The sequence below is a fragment of the Phyllostomus discolor genome, chromosome 6 (assembly GCF_004126475.2).
Source record: "Phyllostomus discolor isolate MPI-MPIP mPhyDis1 chromosome 6, mPhyDis1.pri.v3, whole genome shotgun sequence".
Taxonomy (NCBI): Eukaryota; Metazoa; Chordata; class Mammalia; order Chiroptera; family Phyllostomidae; genus Phyllostomus; species Phyllostomus discolor.
In genome coordinates this window covers 165,961,617-165,983,315 of record NC_040908.2, presented here as the reverse complement: position 1 = coordinate 165,983,315, position 21,699 = coordinate 165,961,617, and the positions used below count along the sequence as shown (strand labels likewise).

At 63.2% G+C, this 21,699-nt stretch overlaps 1 protein-coding gene across 1 annotated transcript; it reads right to left on the bottom strand.

Annotated features, from left to right (window-relative positions):
• Positions 1-3,749: 3,749 nt before the first annotated feature.
• OVOL1 (ovo like transcriptional repressor 1) lies at positions 3,750-14,556 on the bottom strand. Its single transcript, XM_028516640.2, has 4 exons — positions 14,457-14,556; positions 7,587-7,807; positions 5,722-5,911; positions 3,750-5,466 (listed from the first exon to the last, which is right to left on the bottom strand). Exons 1-4 carry the CDS (start codon positions 14,554-14,556, stop codon positions 5,171-5,173), a joined length of 807 nt encoding a protein of 268 aa, XP_028372441.1. The 3' UTR covers positions 3,750-5,170.
• Between the last annotated feature and the right edge of the window lie 7,143 nt (positions 14,557-21,699).

Below are 21,699 nucleotides of genomic sequence, written 5' to 3'. Positions count from 1 at the left end.
GGAGTGGCGCTCTCACCCACTGTGAGAGGAGAGGACAGGCAAGGAGCAGAGGAAGTCACTCATGGGAACCCAGCCCGCACGTTCAGGAGCCGGAGCTGGAGCCGGCAGATCTGACTCTGGGCGCACGGCCCTCGCCCAGCCCTCGCCCAGCCCTCGCCCAGCCCTCGCCCAGCCCTCGCCCAGGACCAGGGCAGCCCCCAGCACCGGCCCACAGTGGTGTGGGACCCGAGCCCCCGGGGGTCGGGGAGCCCGCCACCCAGGAGGAGAGCTGCCGGGCAAGGAGAGCAGCCTCCACGGGGACTGAGAGGGACGCACGGATGGGTCCCAGGAACCGAAAGGCCTGGGAGGCGCTGGCCCAGGGGGTGGGGGCTGGAGTGTCGAAACAGACTCTGGAACTGGAGAGGGGGCTGGCATGCGGAAAAGGGGGCAGGCTGGTCTGAGACCTGGAGAGCCTGGGACAGCCTGTGTCCGGCGACTGCCTTCGCCCGAGGAAGCGGACTCGTCCTGGGTGGCCCCGGGGGAGGCGCCAGAGCCAGGGGCCCTGCGAGGGGAGCCCCTGCCCAGGGCGAGTCAACGTCCTCATCGCCCCAAGTTCAGAGCGCACAGGAGGAGCCTGCCGTCTGCGTCTCTCCTGCTGGCGCTTCCCTTCCCTTTCTTTCCCTGTGGGGTGCTGGTTCAGCCTGGAGGTCGTGGCCACCGTATTTTGTTCCGACCTTTTAGACTTTTGTGGGCGGAAAGAGCCTGGGAGATGCTTTTGTCAGGCCTTCAGCCCTGTGACCGAGTCCCGTGGGGGGCCCTGACCCACGGCTCCCAGGCCTGGCCGGCGGCCCTCCAGTGACGGCCCCCGGGGGCTCCCGCCCTCCCCCGAGGCCACGCCGGGGCAGGCTGTGCAGGGGGGTCCCTGCCCTGGAGTCTGCCCCCCTCCCACCTGCGGAACCTGCAGCTCTCCCCTCGCGGCCCAGGTTCCGACCTGGAACCGCTGCACCGGCCTTTCCCTCTGCTTCAGGCTGGCGGCTGTGTGTCCCCTCGCAGGGCAGTTTCACAGCCTCCGGAACCTCTTCCTCACCGCTGTGGTTTGCCAGTGTCTTAAACGGCTTTATTGGGGGAGGGGGGGCTAGAGACACAAAGTCTTTATAATAGAAAAGGACTTTTGAACTCAGGACCCCACCTCAGTTAACAGAGAGGAAACCGAAAAGGATAGGTCCTTTGCTGAAGGCTGCACAGACAGCCCAGGCGGGGCTGGGCCTTGCACCCGGTCCCTGATCTTCCCCGCCAGCGCTGCCTGGGGAGCAGCCCCAGGCAGAGGGAGGTGGCCTTGGTCACCAAGACCCGTCAGCCTTTCAGGGGGCAGCCCCATCTCCCCGTTGACGCGCTGAATTTCAAATCAACTAAAACCCCCTAAATTGTTTATAACTTAATTTTCTCCTGATTGTAAAAATGATATATGCTCATTGTATAAAACATAGAAAATACATAAAAATATAAAGCATAAACCTTTATAGCACTTCTTGTCAAGTTTCCCCACCCTGTACTTAGTCGCTTTGTTTTTGGTTTAAAAATTCATTCTCCGTAAGACCCTCCTGCCCGGTCCCCGCCAGCTCCCCTGCCTCTCACAGTCTCGTCTTGTTGCCAGTTCTTGCTGGCGCCTGCACACGGTCCAGACACACACATGGGGGCACCGACTGAATGGCGCACACACTCAGACTGTTGGGGCGAAGGCAAGCGGACCCCGTTTTCCTGCACTCTGCTTCACAGATGTGCTTTTTGCAAACTGAAGTCAGGGCCCTCCACCAGCAAAAAGACCACAATCTATGTTATCGAGATACTTAATCGAGGTGGTCTGCAGCCCGGCCCACCGTATCTCTGAGGCATGGCTACCCTGAGCCCCTCTGCCCACCTCCTCTCTTCTTCTTTCCTCCCCAAAACAGCTCCTTCTTCGTTCGTTCTACTCAGATCTTCCACTTCCCAGCCCCGCTGGGTCCCATCTCTTCTAAGGGTCTGTTCTTTCAGGTACAAGACTCTCTTTCGGGTTCCATAGCATCTGCAGCCCAGCCACACCGTTTGTCCTTAGCTATCCGCTGACTTGCACCAACCTCTTCCCTCTCCTGCACCAGGCCCGTTTCCCGGTCGGTGGGGGAACCCTGTGCTTTCCTTGTTTCCCTTGTGGCACCCATCTTACCGTGGCACCTGTTTACCTTGTGGCACTACGAAGTCTGGCGATCACTATGGGCCCTTAACCTGGCGCCGGCCTGGGCCTGCTGGGGAGGGGCTTGTCCGAGTGGTGTCCCACGCTTGAGCTTTTCTGAGGAGTGGGGGAGAGCAGAGCTCAGAGGGAGTCCTAGGACCCCTCCCCCTCCCCAACCCTGGCTTTCTGGGAGCTTGTCCCCAGCTCCTCCTAAAGGGTACATAGCAGTTACTCATCTGGGTTCCCAAAAACGAGCTCCGCTCATCCTGGGACACGCGAAAGTGGGGTTCGGTCGGCCTTTCACACCGGGGCTTGTAGCGACGCAGAGGCATCCTCTGTGCCTGGCTGTTCAGAGAGATGTAAGGAGGCTCGGTGGCCCTTTCCAGCCCTCTGAGCTGCTCCCTGGGAGCCCGAGAGGTCAGATCGGTGCGTTCTGTTCTCCTCCCAGCACCAAAGCGCCGACCCTCTTCATGCCTCCTTCCCCTGCGGCTCCCCCCCTCCTCCCCACTCCTCCCCGCCCGTCTGGGGGAACGTGGCTGCAGGACACTGAACTGGGACTTGGGTTCCCGCGTCCCCAGAGCAATCAGGTCTCCCTGAGACATTCCGGGTCGGTAACGGGGAAGATCAGGTCAGCTCTAAACTCCCTTCTCCTTCGAACCGCCTCCGGGTCTCTGCATCACGGTGTGCACCGCGCTTCCCAGCAGAGGCCCGGGCCAGGCTGGTTTGTGTCCGGCTCCACCGCTGGTTCGCTGGTGAGCTCTGGGCCGGCTGCCTAACTTCGCTCGGCCGGGTGGCGATACCCTGCACCCAGAGGGCGGCTGGAGGATCAGGTGGGCTAACGTGATCACACACGAATGTACCTGGCACAGAACAAGTGCTGTGCAGGCGGGGCCCTCCCTGCAGCTAGGTGTCTGACCCGGAAGTGACATGAACTCTGCCCTGTTATTTGGGAAGTGGCTCTTCATCCTTCATCTGCCGGAAAGAGGAGCCAGGCTGGACCCCCAGGGGGCAGTGGCCCAGTGCAGAGTCCTGTGTCAGGATGTGGGAGCATGAGGCAGGTGAAGAGAGCCCCAGGGCTGGGTGGTGGCGGGGGGGCGGGGGTGCCAGTCCTGCCACAGCCCGGGGTCAGCAGGCATTGACTGCCGAGGCCAGAGGCAGGCCACTTAATCTGTCTGGGTCAGGTCCTTGTCCGAGGCCATTGGTACCCGTGACAGGGTAAAGCTCTGACTAGAAACCATCAATCATTTTTTATTAATTTTTATGCAAGTGGAAAAAGAGGCCTATAAGAAAAAAAAAAAGAGACAGAAAAAGTTTCTTTGATTTTAATAGCTGGGGAGCAAGTTACAAAATAAAATAGATAACACAGAGCCTTGTGACGCCCTCCGGTTGGCAACCAACACAGGGATACAGACGTGTAAACAAACAGCTTCCAGGTCGTGTTGTTTTACCCTAGAGAACTCCCAGAATACGGCAGCTCCCACACGCTCTACAGTGAAGCAAAGCAAGAGTCTTCCATTCCCAGGGAACAGGCGAGGCCCCTGGCCCTCGGCGGGGCGGGTCCTGGGCCTGGGCTCATTTCTCCTGGGCTTTGGCTCTGGGGGCCGCCCAGCAGGCCGGCCCCCACCCCTACCCGGCTCTCCCCTTGGGCCCGCCCCCTTTTCTGTTATCAGCAGGAAGCCCAGCCAAGCCAGGGGGGCCTGGCCAGTCCCTCAGGCGGAGCCAACAGGCCCAGAGATGGCAGCTCTCCCCTTAGGAGCTGGAGAACCAGCCTCGCAATTCCAAAAAACAGAAAAGAAGCTACAAATATAACTTATTTACTGTCAGAAAGAAAGTGACGGAAATAACTTATTAGCCATCTAATACTGTCCTCCCGCACCAGGTTTCTGATGTGTCTGGTTGTCCTTCTGTCCAGTTTGTTGGCCGTTGTCCTAGAGGTGTTTTTCACTCAGCCAGTCAGAGAGAGGGCCCGGCTGTCTGGCCCCCCCTCTCCTCAGCGCCGCCAGCCATCTCGGAGATGCGGTCCACCCGGCTCACCCCTCACGCTCGCTCTGGCTGGGCAAGGCCTCGACCTCCAGAACGGCGAGCTGTTCCACGCAAGGTCTGTCACCGGGAGACGAGGAGGCCCGCCGCCCCCCAGGCGTGCCTAGGGACGGCGTGGGAGGGACGAGCAGACGTGATAGGCTGTCCTGGCAGCAGGGGACGGCCCTTCCTGCCAGCGCGGTGCGTCCTCCAGGCAGGGCCCGAGGAAGGACCCAGGTGAACGCCCCAGGCAGTACCGAGCTGTGGCACCTGGCAGCCGCCCCAGGGCCAAGGCCAGGGGATGAGTCTTGGAAAACGTCTTGGATAAATAGGACCTCACGGGGAGGGAGATAAGCCAGCTCCGTTCTCACTTAAAAACAGTCATCGTCGGCCCCAAAATATATTAATATCTGTACATTTGCCATCTTAAAAAAAAAGGAAATCAAATTTCCTTGGCACTTTGTCGCTGATTTTAAAAAATGAGGTGATGTGTGGCAAGACCTCCTCTGTGCGCATGTGCACAGCTCAAAGCCACGCCCCCGTGCGCATCCCCGCGGAGCCCCGGCGGCCCGGGGCGTCCGCACCACCGCCCACCGTGTCGTCGCCTGCTCCGCTGCTGCCGCCGTAGTTCAGAGCGCTTTTTGCCAGCGACCCTGTCTCTGCCGTCCGCGAGGGGCCAGCAGCACCCCCGCTGTGTTCCAGAGGCGTCACAGGGCCGCCCTGCTGTACCTCCTCTCGGACGGAAGTCCCAGCCTGCCCCTTGCGCCAGACTTACACACATCTGCCCGGGCTCGGATCGGCCTCCGCCCGTCACACACACATGCGAACACGAGCAGAGGTGAGTTCGGGGCACGAGGGGGCACGTGCACCGGGGGGCTCCAGTCCTGGTCACCATGTTCCAGCAAGGGGCCGCAGGAGGGCGGCCGGCCGGCGAGGCAGCAGGGCGGCGCGGCCAGGGCGGGCCGCTCAGAGGTGGTGGTTGCTCTGCAGCAGGGAGGTGACGGTGTTCTGCAGCGCCACGGCCACCTTCTTGGAGGTCTTGCGCAGCAGCGGGCTGTCGGGGTGGTGCTCCTTCAGGTGCAGGATGTGGCCCTCCTGGCTCTCGGACGTGCAGCCGCACTCCTCGCACACGTACAGCTTGGCCCGCCGCTCCTTGTACGCGTACTTCTGCTGCACGCCGTGGATCTTCTTGAGATGAGACTCCAGCGAGCAGCGCTGCGTGAAGGCCTTGTCGCACAGGCTGCACTTGTAGGGCCGCACGCCTGCAAGGAGGACAGGGCTGGGCGTCAGGGACCCGGAGGGCAGCTTCCCGGACCCAGGAAGGCCACGCTGCCCGACTCTGGGGGCGAGGAAGGGACGGAGGCCCGTCCATCGCCAGCTCCCCGAGTGACCTAGCCGCCGAGCTGAGGGGGTCTTCTGCCCCGAGTCCCCTCCCAGGCCACCCGTCGCCCCCAGACAGCAGGCCTTCGGCAGGCGCCCACCCACGGGCCTGGGCCCACCCACGGGCCTCCGCTCACCAGTGTGGGTGCGGACGTGTCTCTTCAGGTCGAAGGTGTCATTGAAGCCCTTCCCACAGTAGGTGCAGAGGTGCCTCTTGACGTCATTGTGACACTTCATGTGGCGGTTCAGCATGCGCTGGTAGGTGAAGGTCTTCTGGCAGATGTGGCAGGTGAAGAGGTCCCCACTGGGACTGTCCCCCAGAGTCACCTGTGGGCGAGGACAGTCTCCGTGAGCTACACAGCACCAGGACCACAGACGGGCCGGTTGGGAGGCCACAGACGCCGGCCCCCGGGCCCCCTGAGAACAGCACCACCCACCCCAGAGGCCACATCTCCGTGCCACAGCGCACAGAGGTGAGCGGAGACGGGACTGGGGGAGCCTCCGGGTCCGTGTTGCCTCCTGGGCGGTTCCCGAGTCCCCTTTCAGGGCTGCCCCCCAGACCCCCTTTTGTGGAGATGAGCGGCCAACTCTCTACATAAGTCAACAGCCCAGTCTGTCCTCAGCAACTCTGCCTGCTAGAAAGTTCTCCCTCCACCGAGCCCACACCCTTCCCTGTAGTTTCTTGTTCTGTGCCTTGGGACAGGGGAAATGTCGGTGGCCCGGTCTGTGGGGCAGCCTTCCGGGGCTGAGGCCGCCACGGTGAGCCTGCGGGCGCCTCCGGGGCAGCACGGCCCCCGGTGCTACTCGGGCCAGGCCTGACGTGGTGCGGTTTGAGTCCCTTTGCTGTTCTAATGACTCTCTTGCTTATACACATTTTTCTTTTTTGTATTTATGGAAAATCTCGAATCTATCCAGAAGTGGAGATGCGGCCGCAGCACTCCGCCTCCGTCGGTGTTGAGGCTGTTTGTACTTCGTGGGGTGCCCGTGGCTGGCAACGCCTCCCGGGCCCCTGGGCACCGGGTGCGCCCAGCCACACCACTCCCCCTCCTGCTGCGCTGCTCGGGCACTGGCTGGGTGCCCGCTGTTGCCGGCTAGTCAAGACCAGGACTCACTCCAGCGCACTGGCTCTCCCGCGGCCTCTGGGCTCTCTGCTCGCCCTCCCTGCCCGCTGAGGCCCACGGCTGGGAGGGGGGCCATGCAGGGGACCGGGAGCACCGCGCCGGCTCTCCAGCCAGCCCGGCACAGGTCTCGGTGGTTCCCCTTGAGTTACACACACATCTGGCCTCTGCAGGTGACAGAGGAAGGAATAGCGCCCCTGCCAGTTTCTCCCAGTCTTTTGGCACACGGGACGGTGCTTTGCGAACCCTTCCACTAGATCGGTTCTGGCAGGTGCTCCCCGTCCTGGAGCTTTCCAGAAGGCAGGTCCAGCCAGGGACAAGCCTGTTGTCTGTGCGTGCTCCTCGAAAGCAGGGGCATTTCCGTCGCCTGGCACACAACTTCCCGCTTCCGCGGCTGAGCGCAGCAGGGCACCCACCTGGCCTGCCCCAGGTGCAAGGCCTCGGGTGCTGCCGCAAGCGGCACACCTGGGCAAGGCGGGCAGTCAGCCACCCAGCGGACTCCAGACCTCGCTTGCACGGCAGCCCAGACGAGGGGCTGGGGGAAGCTGCTATGCTGGCCTCCCGTCTCCCTGAGTTTGCTAGGACTTCCGTGTAAAGAGGTGGCTTTCCTTAGGGCTCTCCTTCAGTCCCAGAGCAGACTCCAAAGGGTTAACTGTCTCTGGCACCCCACTGCTTCTTCCCAGCCCACGCTCACCATTCTCACTCAGGACCCACCTTTCTTCCTTTCCCGCCCCTTCCTAGGCCCCAGCGAGGTCCACTTTCTCTGCAGAAGCCTGGACCCAGGTCCAGGGCCAGCGTCTACCTAGGTTTCACGCGCACCCCCCTCCAGGCTGCACACGGGGCCACCAGCGCGGCTGTTTCTCCAGACAGTGTGAGGTCCGTACCTTCATCTTGGTGCGCAAGAAGCCGTGGTCTCTGCCCTGGGCGTCTGCCAAGCGGCCCGTGTCTTCAGAGGGCAGCTGGGCCACCACGCAGGGTCCAGGGGCCACACTGTAGCCGGCAGAGTCCCGCATGCTCATGTCCAAAGCCATGGGGCAGGAAGGGGGCTCAGCCACCGAGGGCTCCGGTTCCAGGTAGGGCTGTGCCGAGCAGAAGCCCAGGCTGACTGCAGAGAGAAGGAGAGCCGGGTCAGGGGCTTGGCGGGGGAAAGGAGGGTCCCGCGGTGTTCCAGGAGGGCAGTGAGCCGGCTGGGACCTGGAGCCTCCCTCCCACCCCTCACAGGCATGCCGCGGAGCAGGGCTCCCCCCAGCCCACTACGCGCCGCACCTCCCTGCTGCCCCATTAGGGTAATTACAGGTGACGCCAGCCAAGCGCCACGACCCACAAGCCCGCCCGCTGAGTAACTTGTGTCTTAGCGGAACTGGGAGGACCGAACCTGCCCTGCCAATTACCCCTCCAGAGCCGTCTGCCTGCCCCGCCTGGGCCAGTCCCTCTGGATTCCAGGGCCTCATGTGCGCTCCCCGCCTGGACAAAGGGCACCACGGGAGGCCCCGCGCCCAGGGACTCGTCCCCACCCAAGAAGGGTTCTGCTGGCCTGGGCCACCCTGGGCCTCTCCTCCAGGCAGATTGAACGGCTGGCCTTGGGGGAGGGGTGATCCTGGCCCCTTCCTTCTCCAGACCGGCCAGTCCCCACGACTGTGGCCCACTAGGGCTCCAGGCTCCCTACTCCCCGCTGGCCCAGCTTGGCGGGCAGACGGGCCAGGTGGGGTGGAGCGGGGAGGAGGTCACGGAGCAGCAGGTGGATGCTGCGTAACAGTCTCCTGGGCGGCCTGCCCAGCGGTTACGCAACCCTCCCCCACAGCAGGGACCGCTCGCTCGCTGTGGCACGGTGAGGGCTGGGCTCCCGCCCTCTGCAGCACCGATACCTGGCAGCCTTTGACACAGCCACACCCCGCGACAGACACCTCACACTCAACGGGGCCGGGGAGGCTTGGCCCTGGTCCTGACTGGGGAGGAGGAGGAACAGTGTTCCGAGTGACACAGAGGAAACGAGTCCCAAGCTGACGACAGCTGGGGCAAGCCCAGCTAGTGTTTCGGTTTTAGTCAAGATTTCTCTTCCACGAGAGTTAAGCTCTGTACTTGACACTCACACACTAGGAACGGTTTCCAAGCCTCAGAAGGGAAAATCAGGAGCAGCCAAAGCAGACAGGATGAATGAGCTTCAGGGGGAGGGACCGAGAAGGTCGAGTTAGGGGGTCAGGGCCTCTGTCCCCGGCTGCCCACAGCCCGTGAGCCAGAGCGGACCAGGCCCCAGGGCAGGGGGGCTGCTGCCCTCCCCTGCTCTCCCGGGACACTGCGGTGAGCCCCGCGGGGGACACACAGGGACGTGAGGGAAGGCAGAGGAACGCACTGATAGCGGGCGAACAGGAGAGCACCGAAGTCACGCAGTTTCAGGAGAGGCCCTGGCTCTCGCCCCCTCAAAACACAACAAAGGTCTGACGGGGGGGAAGAGTGCGCCGGCCCGCCGCCCAGAACCCGTTCTGCTGGCACTGGCGTCCGTCTGTCCGGGGACTTTAATGAGCCACCTCATTCCGGGAGCTGATTCACTGGTGCCTGGCTCTGGCCTGGCCCTCCGAGCTAGCCTGGCACCTCCCGGAGCCCCGGGGGACCGGGAGTCAGTCCCGAGCTCTCGGGGTCCCTCTCGCTACAGTGACGGTGGTCTGCATACGCAGGAGCGGGGCGATCTGCCTCAGTCCAGGCAGAGACACACAGGAACGTCCACTCTCTTCTGTCTTTCAGCGTCGGAGGGCGTGAGCGAGGCCCCTCGGAGCCGGGGCCAGGCCACACGCCCGCACACGGGCCGCAGCGAGGGGAGCTGCCGAGACCCTCCGCTCCCCGGCTCTGTGGACGGGAGGTCCGTGCTAGGTAGGGCTCCAAGGACCCAAGCCAGTTCTGGAGGAGACCCCGAGCCTCCCTCTTTCCCTTCACAGAAACCTGGAAACGGCGGTGCCGAGGGGCTGGGGCCGCTGTGCGCCTGCCCAGCCAGGCCTCTGGGCCCCTCTACCCCCAGAGCGGGCAGCCGGCGCTGCCAGGGTGGGGCTGTTTGCCTCATCCCAGCCGCCGGCCCAACCGGTCTTCCCACCACCCCCAGAGCGCGTCCCTGATGCTGCTGCACGCACAGGGAGTGCTGGCCCGCGTGCCGCTCCCGGCGGCACTGGGTATCACCGAGCGGCGGGAGGCAGGAAGCAGAACTGGTCGGGCCCTGCTTGTCCCCTAATTAGATGTTTCCGGCAAGGCGGTGGCCGCTGTGGCTACTCATTGCCCGCCCACAGCCGTGAAGTGTGGCAAGGCCAAACCGGCCTGGCCCTCTCCTCACTCCCCGGGGGACCTGCAGGTTCCCCTGCTGCTGGCCCCACTCGTCTCCGCCTGCACGACCTTGACCTCGAGCCGCTTCCCACCCAAGGGCCCTCCCCTCCCTCACCCTCAGCAAGCCCCATCTCTCTTGGATTGAAAGCTACTGGCCCAAACTCGGGACAGAGTGTCAGTCCTGCTCCATCTAAGGCCTCAGGCCAGCGCCGGGCACCAGGGCTGGTCCCCAGCTCTCTGGGGAGAGACAGCGAGGGAAGCAGATGCGAGGAAGCCTGGTCTCGGGCCACGAGGCTGGTGCTGGTGCCGAGCTGGCGCTGGGGGAGCGCAGTCCGCGTTGGCAGTAGGCGGCCCGACACCCTTATCGGCAAGGGCAGGGGGCCTGTACCAGCCTCCTCCAGCCCCACCAGGTCAGCCCGCAGTGCCCAAAAGGAAGGCGGTGCCAGCCAACTGCCAAGACCGCAGCCCTGGAAACACAATGGGTCTGCCTCCGGCCTGGCGTTTCCATTCCGTGAATGCCAAGTTTTCCTCTCAGGCATTCTCTTTGCCCCCTTCCCAACCACTTTTCATGCCGCGTCCACAGCGAGGTTGAAGCGGTGCCCCGCGGCCCTCACACTAGGTGGACGGCACTGGCCAGCAGGGGGCTGTGCTCCCTGGGCGTCCTTCCCGCCCTCCTGTCCAGCGCAGAGCGGGCATCCCTGTGGGACTCCGTGCGGGACTTGCTGGAGGTGAACAGTGTCCAGAAGGGACCCGGACAGCAACAAAGCCCACGCGTCGCTCCGTCCTCCCCTGGCCCAGAGGGCTCGCCCTCACCAGCTCTCCTTCCGGGACCAATGGTCTGGCAGGAGCCCGCCTTGGGTCACCCAAGTCAGGACAAACACCTCGGCAGCTCGAGCACCGGCACCCTATGGGGCGGGTAGGAGTCCCATCTGGCCCCCTGCCCAGGCCCACGTTGGTCTTCTGTGCCCGTCCACTGTCTGGCTTCCCGCCCTCCCGGCCTCGCTTCCTGGAGAGCACGGCCTCCGTGTCCTTCACCGCCAGTACCTCCCAGGAATGACAGGAATCACCACCACCAGAAGGCCGGCCTTTCCCCGCCCCCACACGTGCATGCTGGGACCCTGAGCCGCCTTTCTGACTTGGCCTGGAAAGTGCGGGGCCCAGGTGCCCACCCTGCGGCACCAGGGCCAGGGGCAGGAACCACCAGTCTCTAGCCTGGCGGCCTCCGGAGTGGGGGTGGGGGTGGGGGTGGGGTGGGGGGCGCATGTGCTGGTGAACTGGCAGAACAGCCAGCGCAGGCTCTGAGGCAGCGGGACTGGCGGCTGGGGGTCTGGAAGAAGCCCCCAGATGCGCCTAGCCAGGAGGGCGTCACCCCAGCTTCCTGGATCCGTCTGCCTTGGGGAGCCTTTCTGGCCCGGAGAGACTGTGCACTGCGCGCAGGGGGGTTGGGGGGCCTGTTCGGAGCTTCCCCTTCGGTCCCAGGAATGGAATTTAGCCCCTGGGTACAGGCGGCGGCAGCGTCCATCCTCAAGGAACCGGCATCACTCCCGGCACTGCCCGGTCAATATTGACATAACAAAGGAGAACCGCTGGGAGACCAGGGGCGGGGAGGGGGAGTGAAGGGCCTAAGCAGGTTAGCATTTGAACCTTAACTGCAAGCCCTTTCTTCGCTCCCAGCCTGAGTGGAGCCACCCCCTGCACACCCTGCCCCCCGCGGCCCTCCAGCCACTTTGGGGCTTTTCCCTGGCTTTGGGGGCAGAGTGAGGCCCAAGGAAAAAGTTCTGTCCCCGGGGGCGGGGGAACCTCTTGGACTGTGCCTCAGGGCGAGGCTGGAGTGCCCGTCGGACTGGGGCCCCGGAGCCAGCCAGGCGGGGCCCAGCGCCCGAGTCAGCGAAGGAGACTCCCTCCAGGAGCTCCCTGACGCTTTGGGGGTGGCAGAGGGCCCTGGCAGGAAGGTCGGACCTCCAGCACCGCCCTGGCCTCTCCGGGGGGATCAGCGGGGGTCCACGCTTAGCTGGTCACAACGTGCCCAGTCTGTGGAGTGGGGTGAAGGAAACGTGCCCGGCTGGCTCCTGGGGTCACAGTCGGCTGGTGATGGATGGCCCAGCCTGGGGACAGGCCACTACAAAACATCCCCCCCCCCCCGCCGCCGCAGCCATTCGAGGTACCGGAGCGTGGCCCGAGAACATTCCATTTCTCATTTCCAAACACTATGGGAAACCTCTCCAGGGAGCCACATGACTTTTGAGGCAAAATTAAGTTCTTTAACTTCTGCCCTTTACTTGACCCCGCCGGACTCCCCCCTCGCCAGAGCCAGGAGGGCGTGTGCCGGGATTCCTGCGTGCACCCTCCAGGTCACACCCGCCTCCAGCGTCCGGGGGCCACCCTGCAGAGCGGCCTGCAGGGCCCCCTCCCTGGGGCCGCGGCAGCAGGTGACACAGACACCCAGAAGCTCTCCTCCACCACTCCCACTGTGGCCACTGGCACGGTGACGGGGGGAAATCACTAGGGCGAAAGAAGTCAATGATTTCAGCAAACGGAATTTCTTTGTCCTTTGTAAAAGCCAACACATGATCTGCCCCTGTTTGCGACGTGAGGCAAAACTAAAAATAACAGCACACTGAGCCTCACGGAGGCTCTCGGCTCACCTTTACCACAGTCCAAGTTCAGTTTATCAGATCCCGAGGAGCAGCTAAGCAGCAAGTCAAACACAGGTGAGGGCGGAGGCTCAGCAGGGAGGAAGCGGCTCGCGGCCCTCGGCAGGCCTTACTGGAAGCGAGGGCCGAGCCGGGAACTCGGGGCAGCAAGAAACTCTGAGCAGAAGCCTGGCCCCACCCCAGTCCGCCTCAGCTGAAGGGCCACTGACCCCTGTTTGTCTCATTCACCCCACCAGCGTCACCAGAGACTTGTGGCACAGTCCCTTGTTTGCCTTTTTTTTTAAATTTTAATCCATACCCAAGGACATTTTTTCACTACTTTTTGAGAGAAAAACATCTGATCCGGGACCCCCCCGGGGGTGGGGGAGTGGACGGGGGGGGGGGGGACACCTAGGTAGGCACCCTAACTAGGGATTGAACCTGAAACCCTTTGGTGTGTGGGCGAACACTCCAACCAACTGAGCCACACCAGCCGGGGAACAGCTTCCCTTGTTTTAAGGAGGCCACAGGAAAAGGGTCTCAGGGCTTGAGATAAGTTGGGCTATGAAACACCCGAGCGCCTCTGGCCTTTGCACCCTGGTAGGTCACGCCAGAGGATCTCACTACACCCACCCTCTCCAAAATGCGCTCAGGAGAGAAATTGAGGTAAGAGCCCCCCTAGGGCCACCGCGGCCCTCATTTCACCACTCTCCCACAAAGCCTGGGGCGGTGCCAGGGAGCCAGCGGATCAAGGGTCAAAGTCGGTTGGTTAATTACAACCTCTCCCCCCTTGGAGGCGCTGGACTGGGTGTTCCGTACACCCCCGCTCCACCCCCGAGGCCTGAGGAGGGGGCGTTCCGAAGGAAACTGGCTTTCTCTAGACAGAAGGTTTGGGTGGGGGCGGGGGAGGCCACTAGGAGCAGCAGCGTTCCCGGGGCTAACCGAGGAAGATGCCACGGCAGGAGGAAACAACTCAGGTTACTTCTTCAGAGTAACTCCGACGCCTCGGTCAAGGCGCTTTCCAAAAATAAGCTGGGTGCACCAGCTTCCCCCGGGCCTCGTCCCCTAGCTGCGGGGCAGCCTCCTTAACACAACTTTTAGCTCAACTGTGTTCTCCGCAAGGTTGGAGGAGGCGCGTTAGAAATGATTACACCTCCGTCTTCAGGGCAAGTAGGGAGCAGGCCAGCGCCTTCCCCACGGTCTCCGCGCACCCCGCCCGCCCGCCCGCCCCGCACTGCGACCTTCAGGCCACCAGTGTGCTGGGGAAGAGGGGGCGATCAGTGAAGGCGGCTTACACTCAGTCTTCACATTCTGCACAAATCTCAGCCGAAACTCCAGCTCGCTCCCTGCCCCCCAAAGTGGCATCGCTCCAGTGCCCTCTTCCCGCCTCATAAAAGTCCCGACTCTCTGGATTTACGACGCGAGAGTAGAGGGTCCCCTGAGCGGTGACACACCCCGTTGCCTCCCTTGCGCCGCGGCCCGGACTGGTGGAGGGAGGGCGGCATCGCCCGGACCCGTCTCGGACTGGCCCGCTCTGGCCCCGCCGCCGAGTCTGAGAACCGTTCTCGCCCCCACCAGGAGGCCCCGGCCCCCAGCCCCCACCCGGCATCTCCTTCCGGCGCCCCTTCGCTCCCCTCCCCTCCCCTCCCCCCCGCGCCGCAGGCTAACGGGGCTGCGGCCGCTTAAACATTAAATCCGGCGCTCCAACTACGCGGGCCGCCAGGTTCGCACCACTGCGCCCGCGAGTCCGCCGCCTCGACGGGGCCCCAGGCCGGAGGGCAGCGAGGGGCGAGGGGCCGCGGGCCGGCGACCCACCTGGAACGTAGATCTCGCCGCGCTCCTCATCTGGGAGCTCGCTCCAGTTCCTCTTGCACGTGGAGACGCACGGCTTCTTCACCAGAAAAGCGCGAGGCATTTTCGAACCCCGATCGCCCGGCACCGTCCGCTTCCGTAAGCAGAGCTGGCGCCGTCCCGCGTTTCCCGAGCCCGGCTGGAGACGGCCAAGGGGAGGGGGCACGTCAGGGCAGGAGTCGCCAAAGCGCCCCCGCGTTCCACTAAGAGACTGTGCCCGGGACTCCGCGCGCGCGTATCCAACTCCACGGAAAGAGGTTCCCTGCAGCCAGGTGCACCGGACGAGGGGTAAGCGGCAGGTAAGCGTCTCCCGGCTTGACTGGCGTCCCCCGCGGCCGCCCGGGAAGTCTTAAAGTGCGAGCCGGACGGACGGGTTCACGCTTTATTGGCTCGCGGCGGTGTGTGTTGGTGGCTGGGGCGGGGAGCAGGGGTGATCTGAGCTAATTAGCTTGGAGTGGCCCGGGGAACGACAGCGCATGCGTTGGGAAATAACGGTGACAACCCACCTATTTGTTACCTGTCGAACCGGTTTTCATTCCGCTGCTGGTGAGGTGGCCTCGCGGCCTGGGCGGGGTGGCTGGGCGAGGGCGGGGGGCGGGTGCAGGGCACTCAGCACCCGGCTGCCCAACCGGCCCGGCCGCCGCCCGCGCGCACCTCCCCGCCGGGGTGCAGCGTTCGCCAACGGGAGTTTGGGAGTTTCGGAGGGAGCAGGGGAGGGGAGGAGGCAACGTTATTTGCACCGGCGCTCGCACGCTCTGGGGTGATGAAATGAAACTCGCCCAACTGGGTCCGGCCCGGCCCGGCGCGCCCCGGGTGCCTGGGGAGGCACGAAACCGTCGGGCGGGAACGGGCGGCCCGGCCCACACTTGTTGAACCCTGCCTGGGTCCAGGTGGCCCAGGATTCCAAAGGCCTGGCTGAGCGATTCTTGGTTCAGCCCAGAGGTACTATTTGCTGGGCGCGGGCTCCGCGCGGGAGGGCACGCCGGGCCGCAGGAGTGCGTCGGCCGGTGGGCGGTCGGGCGGCTACGCACAGGGCCGCAATAGAAAGCGAAGATCGCTGATCGCCGATCCCTGGCCGGAAAGTGTGGAAGGCTTCGTGGAGGAAGGGGCGTTTAAAACCGCTCTGATTCCACCGAGATCCCGAAAGACCCCAGGGCTTACACACGCATATAAAACCCTCATGTTTGTTCCAAATGGATGGATTTCAGGCGCAGAAAGGCTAGAGGGCCGCGGTCCCCTTACAAAGTCAAGCCCAGCCTGTCTGCAGCCAGGAAGGAAGCCCTCGTCTGCTTCTCCCCGTAGCCCACCCTTGGGCGAGTTTCTGCCTGAGACCCCCACTCCGCCCTGCATCCATTCATCCTGCTTTGCCTGTCCCCAGGCCCGGCTGGAAGGACCCACCCTCCCCCCAGCCTGCCACGCCCTGGCAGCCTCCCTGAGGCTTGTCACTGTGATACTTTGGCCTCAGCAGAGCTGCTCTTACCAAATGACAAAGGGCAGAGGTGGGACCCCTTGCTCTTTGTAGCCCCCTTCCTACCCCATGGAAAATAAACATCTCAGGGTCCCTACCACACGCACGCACACCTTCCTCACATATGCAATGTTTGCTGGAACAGATTAGGAGGAAATGAGTGAAAAATGAATTCACTGGGTTCAAAAGTCATGAGTGAAAAGAGGGGTAGCCTACTAAGAGACGGCTTTAAGGCATGTAGTCAAAGAGGATAGGTTCTCAAGGGGTGGGGAGGCTTCCAGAGGCCCTTAACCCCCGCCCCCAGGACTTCTGTGGAGCATCGGGCTGGGTGGGGAGTGTGGACCTGCGGAGCAAGCGAACCTCCTCCTCCACTCCTTCCTGGAATCTGTACGTTTAGCCAAGGGGCTTTCCTTTCAACCCTGTTTTCTGTCACCAGCCTCCTAGGGTCCCTGTGAGGGGAATGTGGATCCGGCAGGGGAGGGTAGCGCTCACCTCCCTCCCCTCTCCCAGGGCTCTGCCTTCGGGCAGCCTTTGCCTGCCCGTCAGCCTTCTGCTCTTAGCCAGTGCTGTTTCATTCCACCGACGGTAAGTGAGCACCTACTATGTGCTTATCTTCTGAATAAATCCTGAAGAAAGATGGGCTAACAGAGCGTGTCTAGGGGAGAGGTGTATGTATTTCGTTCACTCAGTAAATACTTACTGAGCACTTTGGTTGTACCTGATCCTGGCAGGGGCGGGCTAGTACACAGTGGGCGCTTAATGAATACTCTATTGCAGTCTTCAGGGTTGCCCGTGGACACAAGAGGCAGTCTTGTGTCCAGGGGCAGTGACGGGGAGCAGCTCAAACTCTCCACTTGCAGGAAGCAAGTTACACAGCATCCGGGATGAGGCCTGCGGGAGGGAGGGATGTTCATCCACGCTGCTCCGTCTCCACGCCTGCCACTGTGCCTGGCGCATAGTGGGCTAGCAGTGACCTGTGTTGACTGAATAAATCATGGGACCCATTCAGACTTTCACGTCCCAAGTTTTGGGACAGGCATGGATACTGACCAAAGTTCTTTGTGTAATTGCCTAGGGCTTCTAGCCTTCTTGCCTGGGGATACAGTTGGTGGTTTTTAGAGAGGAAGAGAGAGAGAGACATCAAGCGGCTGCCTCCCGTATGTGCCCCGACCCGGGGGACCGAAACCCACGGGGGGACAGAAACCGCAACCTAGGCTTGTGCCCTGAGCGGGAATCAAAGCCGCGACCTTTCAGTAAACAGGACAGTGGTCCAGCTGACGGGGGCCACATCAGCCGGGACACAGAGTTCTCTCCTATAAGGAGAACGACAGTGCGAGTTCAGTGGTGACACGACTGGCGCCGACTGTCAGGGAGAGACCATGGAGAATGGGCCCGTCTGCACGGGCGGGGACGGGCATGTCATTCTAGCACAGAAACCCACTGCAGCCATGTCTGCCCATTTTCCAAGAAAGGCAGAAAATCCAGATTTGTGTGTGAACGCTGTCAGTTCTTAAAAGTTGACTCAATTAAAAAGAAAACACATAATGAGTCAAACAAAATACTTAATGTGGGTCGGATTTGACTCAGGCTGCTGGAGTGTGTGGCCTGTGGTTCACGGGCAGCTCTGGGACCAACGTGCGTGAACTTGGGCAGACACCAAGCGGAACTGTGAGCTCCAGCCACCGGCTCTGTTCGCTCTGTGTGCACAGTGCCAGTTACGTATCCTTCATTCACTCCTTAATTTAGTCACCAAGCATTTTTTTTTAATTTTTATCTATTGATTGTAGAGAGGGGGCGGGGGGGAGAGAGAGAGGTTGATTTGTTGTTTCACGGCTTGATGCGTTCATTGGTTGATTCTTGTGTGTGTCCCGACCAGGGATTGACCCTGCAACCCTGGCATCTTGGGACGATGCTCTAACCAACAGAGCTCCCCGGCCAGGGCCAGTAAGTGTGAGTTGAACACCACCCATGTACTAGGCACTGGGGATTCTGTGGTGCAAGGCAAACCGAAAACTAAGGAAACGATTAGTGTGACACAGGGCTTTAACTAGTGGTGGGATAGTGACAGGTGGGGGCGCCGAGATCTGCATGAGAGGCAGGAGCCAGCTGGGCAGAGCAGGGAAGAGCCTGACCCAAAGGTGGAACAGCCGGCGTGAAGGCCCCAGCACGGGAGTAAGCAGCATGCGCTCGATGAAGTGAGGGCCGGGGTGCTGAATCTCCAGGGAGTGGGAGGGAGGCGGGGGGGAAACTGAGGTAGCAGAGGCAGGACTGGAGCATCAGGGGCGGTGCGGTGCGGTGGGTGGGCTCGGACTCCGGTCGTGGGAGAATGCAGTGTGTCAGGGGTGGGGGTGAGGGTGGCGGCCAGAAGGGAGGCTGCCCACCCAGTCCGAGCAGGAGGCGATGGTGGCCTGGGCCAGCTGCCCACAGAGCTGTGAGTGCCGACTCCCGGCGTTCTGAGTGGACGCCCCTCGTTGGTGTCGTGGACAGGGGTTGAAGGAAGGGGGGGCCCCAGCAGGCAAGTGAGGACCATGCTCCCCAAAGAGTGGTGGCAGGTACCTGCCTCCGGTGCTTGGCCGCCGTCCCAAGCCCCAGGGAGCCAGGGCAGGGGTGGGGTGGAGGGAGAGGAGGCCCGGGGCCAGCCCTTCCGGTCCTCAGAGAAGGCTGCTGCAGGCTGGGTGGTGTGGCGGCCGCAGGCAGGACAGCTTCTGGAGGCCGAGGTGCGCTGGGGGGACAAGCAGGAAGAGCACCGGGCCGACCGGGTGCCCCAGACTCTGTCTCCAGGGACGTGGCCCAGCCACCTAGTCTGTGAGGGCCCCCGTTTACACATGTGTGGCTCCTAGTCCTGGCTCTGCTCCTCAGAGCTGTCGAGTGACGCCGTCAACTTGTGTTTGCCCAGAAGGCTAGAAGCCCTAGGAAATGGGCTCAGCCTGAAGGCAGGCCAGCAGTGCCCCTGGCCACCGGGGCCTCTGCCCGGCCTGGACAGTGGCCTTCCCAGCCCTGTCGGACAGCAGCGCTGCGGGGGCCACAAAGCCCCTAACAAACTGAAGGGCTGTGGGTGGCTCTGCGTCCTTCGTTTCTTGCTGAGTTCCTGCCCGTGGGCCTCTCGGTCCCCTGCCAGGGTGAGCCAGGCCCCATAGGGCCTGCTAGGGAATGGGGTGCGGGGCTGCAGGTGGGCAGAGAGCTCCTCCTCAGGAGCTGGGGGGCCGTGGGCAGAGGAGCAGGCTCCCCGGGCCAGCTGGAGCCTCGGGAACAGTGCGGTGGGCGGGGTGGGGGTGGGGCGCGGGCCCTGCTGGAGGCGGCCGAAAGCCTGGTTAGACTCACCCCTGTGGCCGCATGTCTGACCTGGGCACTGTATTTCCTCCTCACCGTTCTCACAGCCTTTTCCAGCTCGGATGCTGGAACCGGCCGGGATACTCGGGCCAGAGCCTGGAGTCGCCCTGCTTCCCGTGTCCCCCCGCCCACACCCGCGCCCACCAGCAAGTCCCATCAGCTCCGGCGTCACCCCTCTGTCTCACGGTCACCGCCCTCCTTGAGCCCCTGTCACTTCTCATGTGCCCTGGCACCAGCCTCCTGACCGAGCCAGTGGGGCCACGTCCTGGGGGCTTGCTGCCTCTTGCCCCCACGCCTCTCCCTTCCCGCCGGTTCCGTGGGCTCCGGCCACGCCACGTGCCTTCCGTCCACTGAACAGGCCAAAGCCTGTTCCCAGTTCAGGCCCGTCCTCTGCTACGACTTACGCCTAGAGCGCGTCTCTCTGCCTGATGGCTGGCCACCTCAGCCCGGTCCTCGTCCCTCGTCCCCTCTGCCCCGCTCTCTCTGCGGCACGTTTGCTGTCGGCGCTCCTGCCCCCGCGCACGTTCCGCACACGAGAGACCTCTCTGGCCTCACGTTAGTGGCTGTTTGGGGGGGATCCATGTACTGTGAGCCCACCCTCTTCCAGTAAACAATTCAGGGGCTTTCGTGTCATCACAGAGTTCGCCCCCCCATGACCCCCCCGTGCACGCCAGCCACCCTATCCCTCCCGGCCCCTGGCGCTCACCGCCCTGCTTTCTGTCCGTGGGCTTGACGGCTGGCGTGTTCTTGTTAGAACATCCCTGTGCCCCCGGCTCCCAGTGCTGTGAGGATGGGTTGCATCCCCTAGTTGAAATTTGTATCTGTTGATTTTAGAAAGAGAGAGGAAGAGGGGGAGAGAGGATTTAAAGAACCCGCACCGATTTGTTGCTCCGCTTACTCGTGCGTTCATTGGTCGGTTCCCACGGGCGCCCTGACCCAGGGCAGACCCTGCAGCCTTGGCTCATCGGGACGCCGCTCCAGCGATGGAGCGGCCTGGCCAGGGCCACCTCCCCCGTGTCACGGAGGACAAACCTGAGGCTCGGGACCCCTCAGGAGACTGACTGGCCCTCGTCCAAGCCTCGGGTCTACTTTCTCCCCAGAACTAGGCTGCACTGGGGAGGGCGGACACCCAGCAGCAAGGTGTGGGCGTCAAGTGGGAGGTCCCTTCTCAGCCACCTGGCTGTGGCCCACACCTGGGCATCTCTGGGAGGTCACTTCGAGGGGCAGGCCCGCCGACAGCAGATGGCCGGAACATCCATGCCCTCAGTGCCGCTGGCCTGCGTTCGCTCTACGCCCGGCCTGTGCCAGGGCGTCACCCCCCCCCCCCACCAAGGAACAGGGCAGGGCCCATCCCGGGGTCTGGACACCCAGGAGGGGTGAGGGTAGCTGGTGTGGGAGGAGCCCCAAGTCAGGGTCAGCGAGGGGCTGTGTGCTGAAGTCCAGGCTCCACCTCTTAGGAGCTCTGTGATTTAGGGCAAGTGGCTGCACCTCTCTGGGCCTTTATGTCCCCATCTGTGAAGAATGGTACCCATTCTGGGCCCCTCGGGGCTGCTGTGAGCCCACGTGGATGCGCCCACCGCAGCACTGGGCACCACATATAGGTGCCCCCCCTTCAGACCCTGGGCCCCCAAGAGCCAAGGCTCAGAAAGGCTGGTGGCTGTCGGAGGCTGAGTGGGGGCCAGAGCCAGCGTCGGGTCTCCTGACCCTTTGAAGCCTGTCTCCTCAACTGCAAAAGGGGTGTAATCATCAGCCCTCCCTCCCCGTGAGCGGTGAGGGCCGGGATGTGCGGCTATCGGCACCCCCTGGGCCTCAGACAGGGGAAACCAGACAGGCTCCCTCCCGGGGCGGCTCTCATCCCGGCCTCTTTCATCTTAGGCTTAATTAGCCGGGACGCCCCACCCCGCAGCCTCTCGGGCGGGAGTCGTCACTCCCCTTTTATGGATGGAGAAACTGAGGCACCCAGAGGGAAGTGGTTTGGGGCGGCCGCCTGTGAGTCAACTGTGGAGCCAGGGTCCGCGGTAGCTGGGACCGGGCTTTCCAGCTGGACCTGTCCCTCGGGGTGGGTCCTCGTCTCCGTCCCTCCAGCACACAGATAGCCTCTTTTCCAGCCACCCCTCCGCTCCCACCACCTCCCACCTGGGGGGCAGCAGGAGGAGGGAGGGAGGGAGGGACCGGGAGCCTGCAGGAAGGAGAGGAGCTAGTCGGCAGCTGCTAGCATGGGGGCTCAGGCCTGTTACATCTTCAAAGCCAGCTAATAAGAGCCAGAGGCCTTAGGTCAGCCGGCTGTGGGGTCCGGACAGCCGCAGTTCTGTACCCTGGAAACCTGCGGTCACTGGGGCATGGGCAGCCTGGGTCCCCGGCCCAGGACAGGCTGCTAGGGAAGCCCATCTCTCTTGGCCCCCCGAAGCC

What these genes read in the sequence shown, in the direction of transcription:
- OVOL1 (XM_028516640.2), bottom strand. Translation starts at nt 14,556, where the DNA reads ATGCCTCGCGCTTTTCTGGTGAAGAAGCCGTGCGTCTCCACGTGCAAG. An exon ending in CGGCGAGATCTACGTTCCAG is followed by an intron (nt 7,808 to 14,456) that starts GTGGGTCGCCGG and finishes TTCTCTCTGCAG; the next exon opens with TCAGCCTGGGCTTCTGCTCG. An exon ending in ACACGTCCGCACCCACACTG is followed by an intron (nt 5,467 to 5,721) that starts GTGAGCGGAGGC and finishes TCCTCCTTGCAG; the next exon opens with GCGTGCGGCCCTACAAGTGC.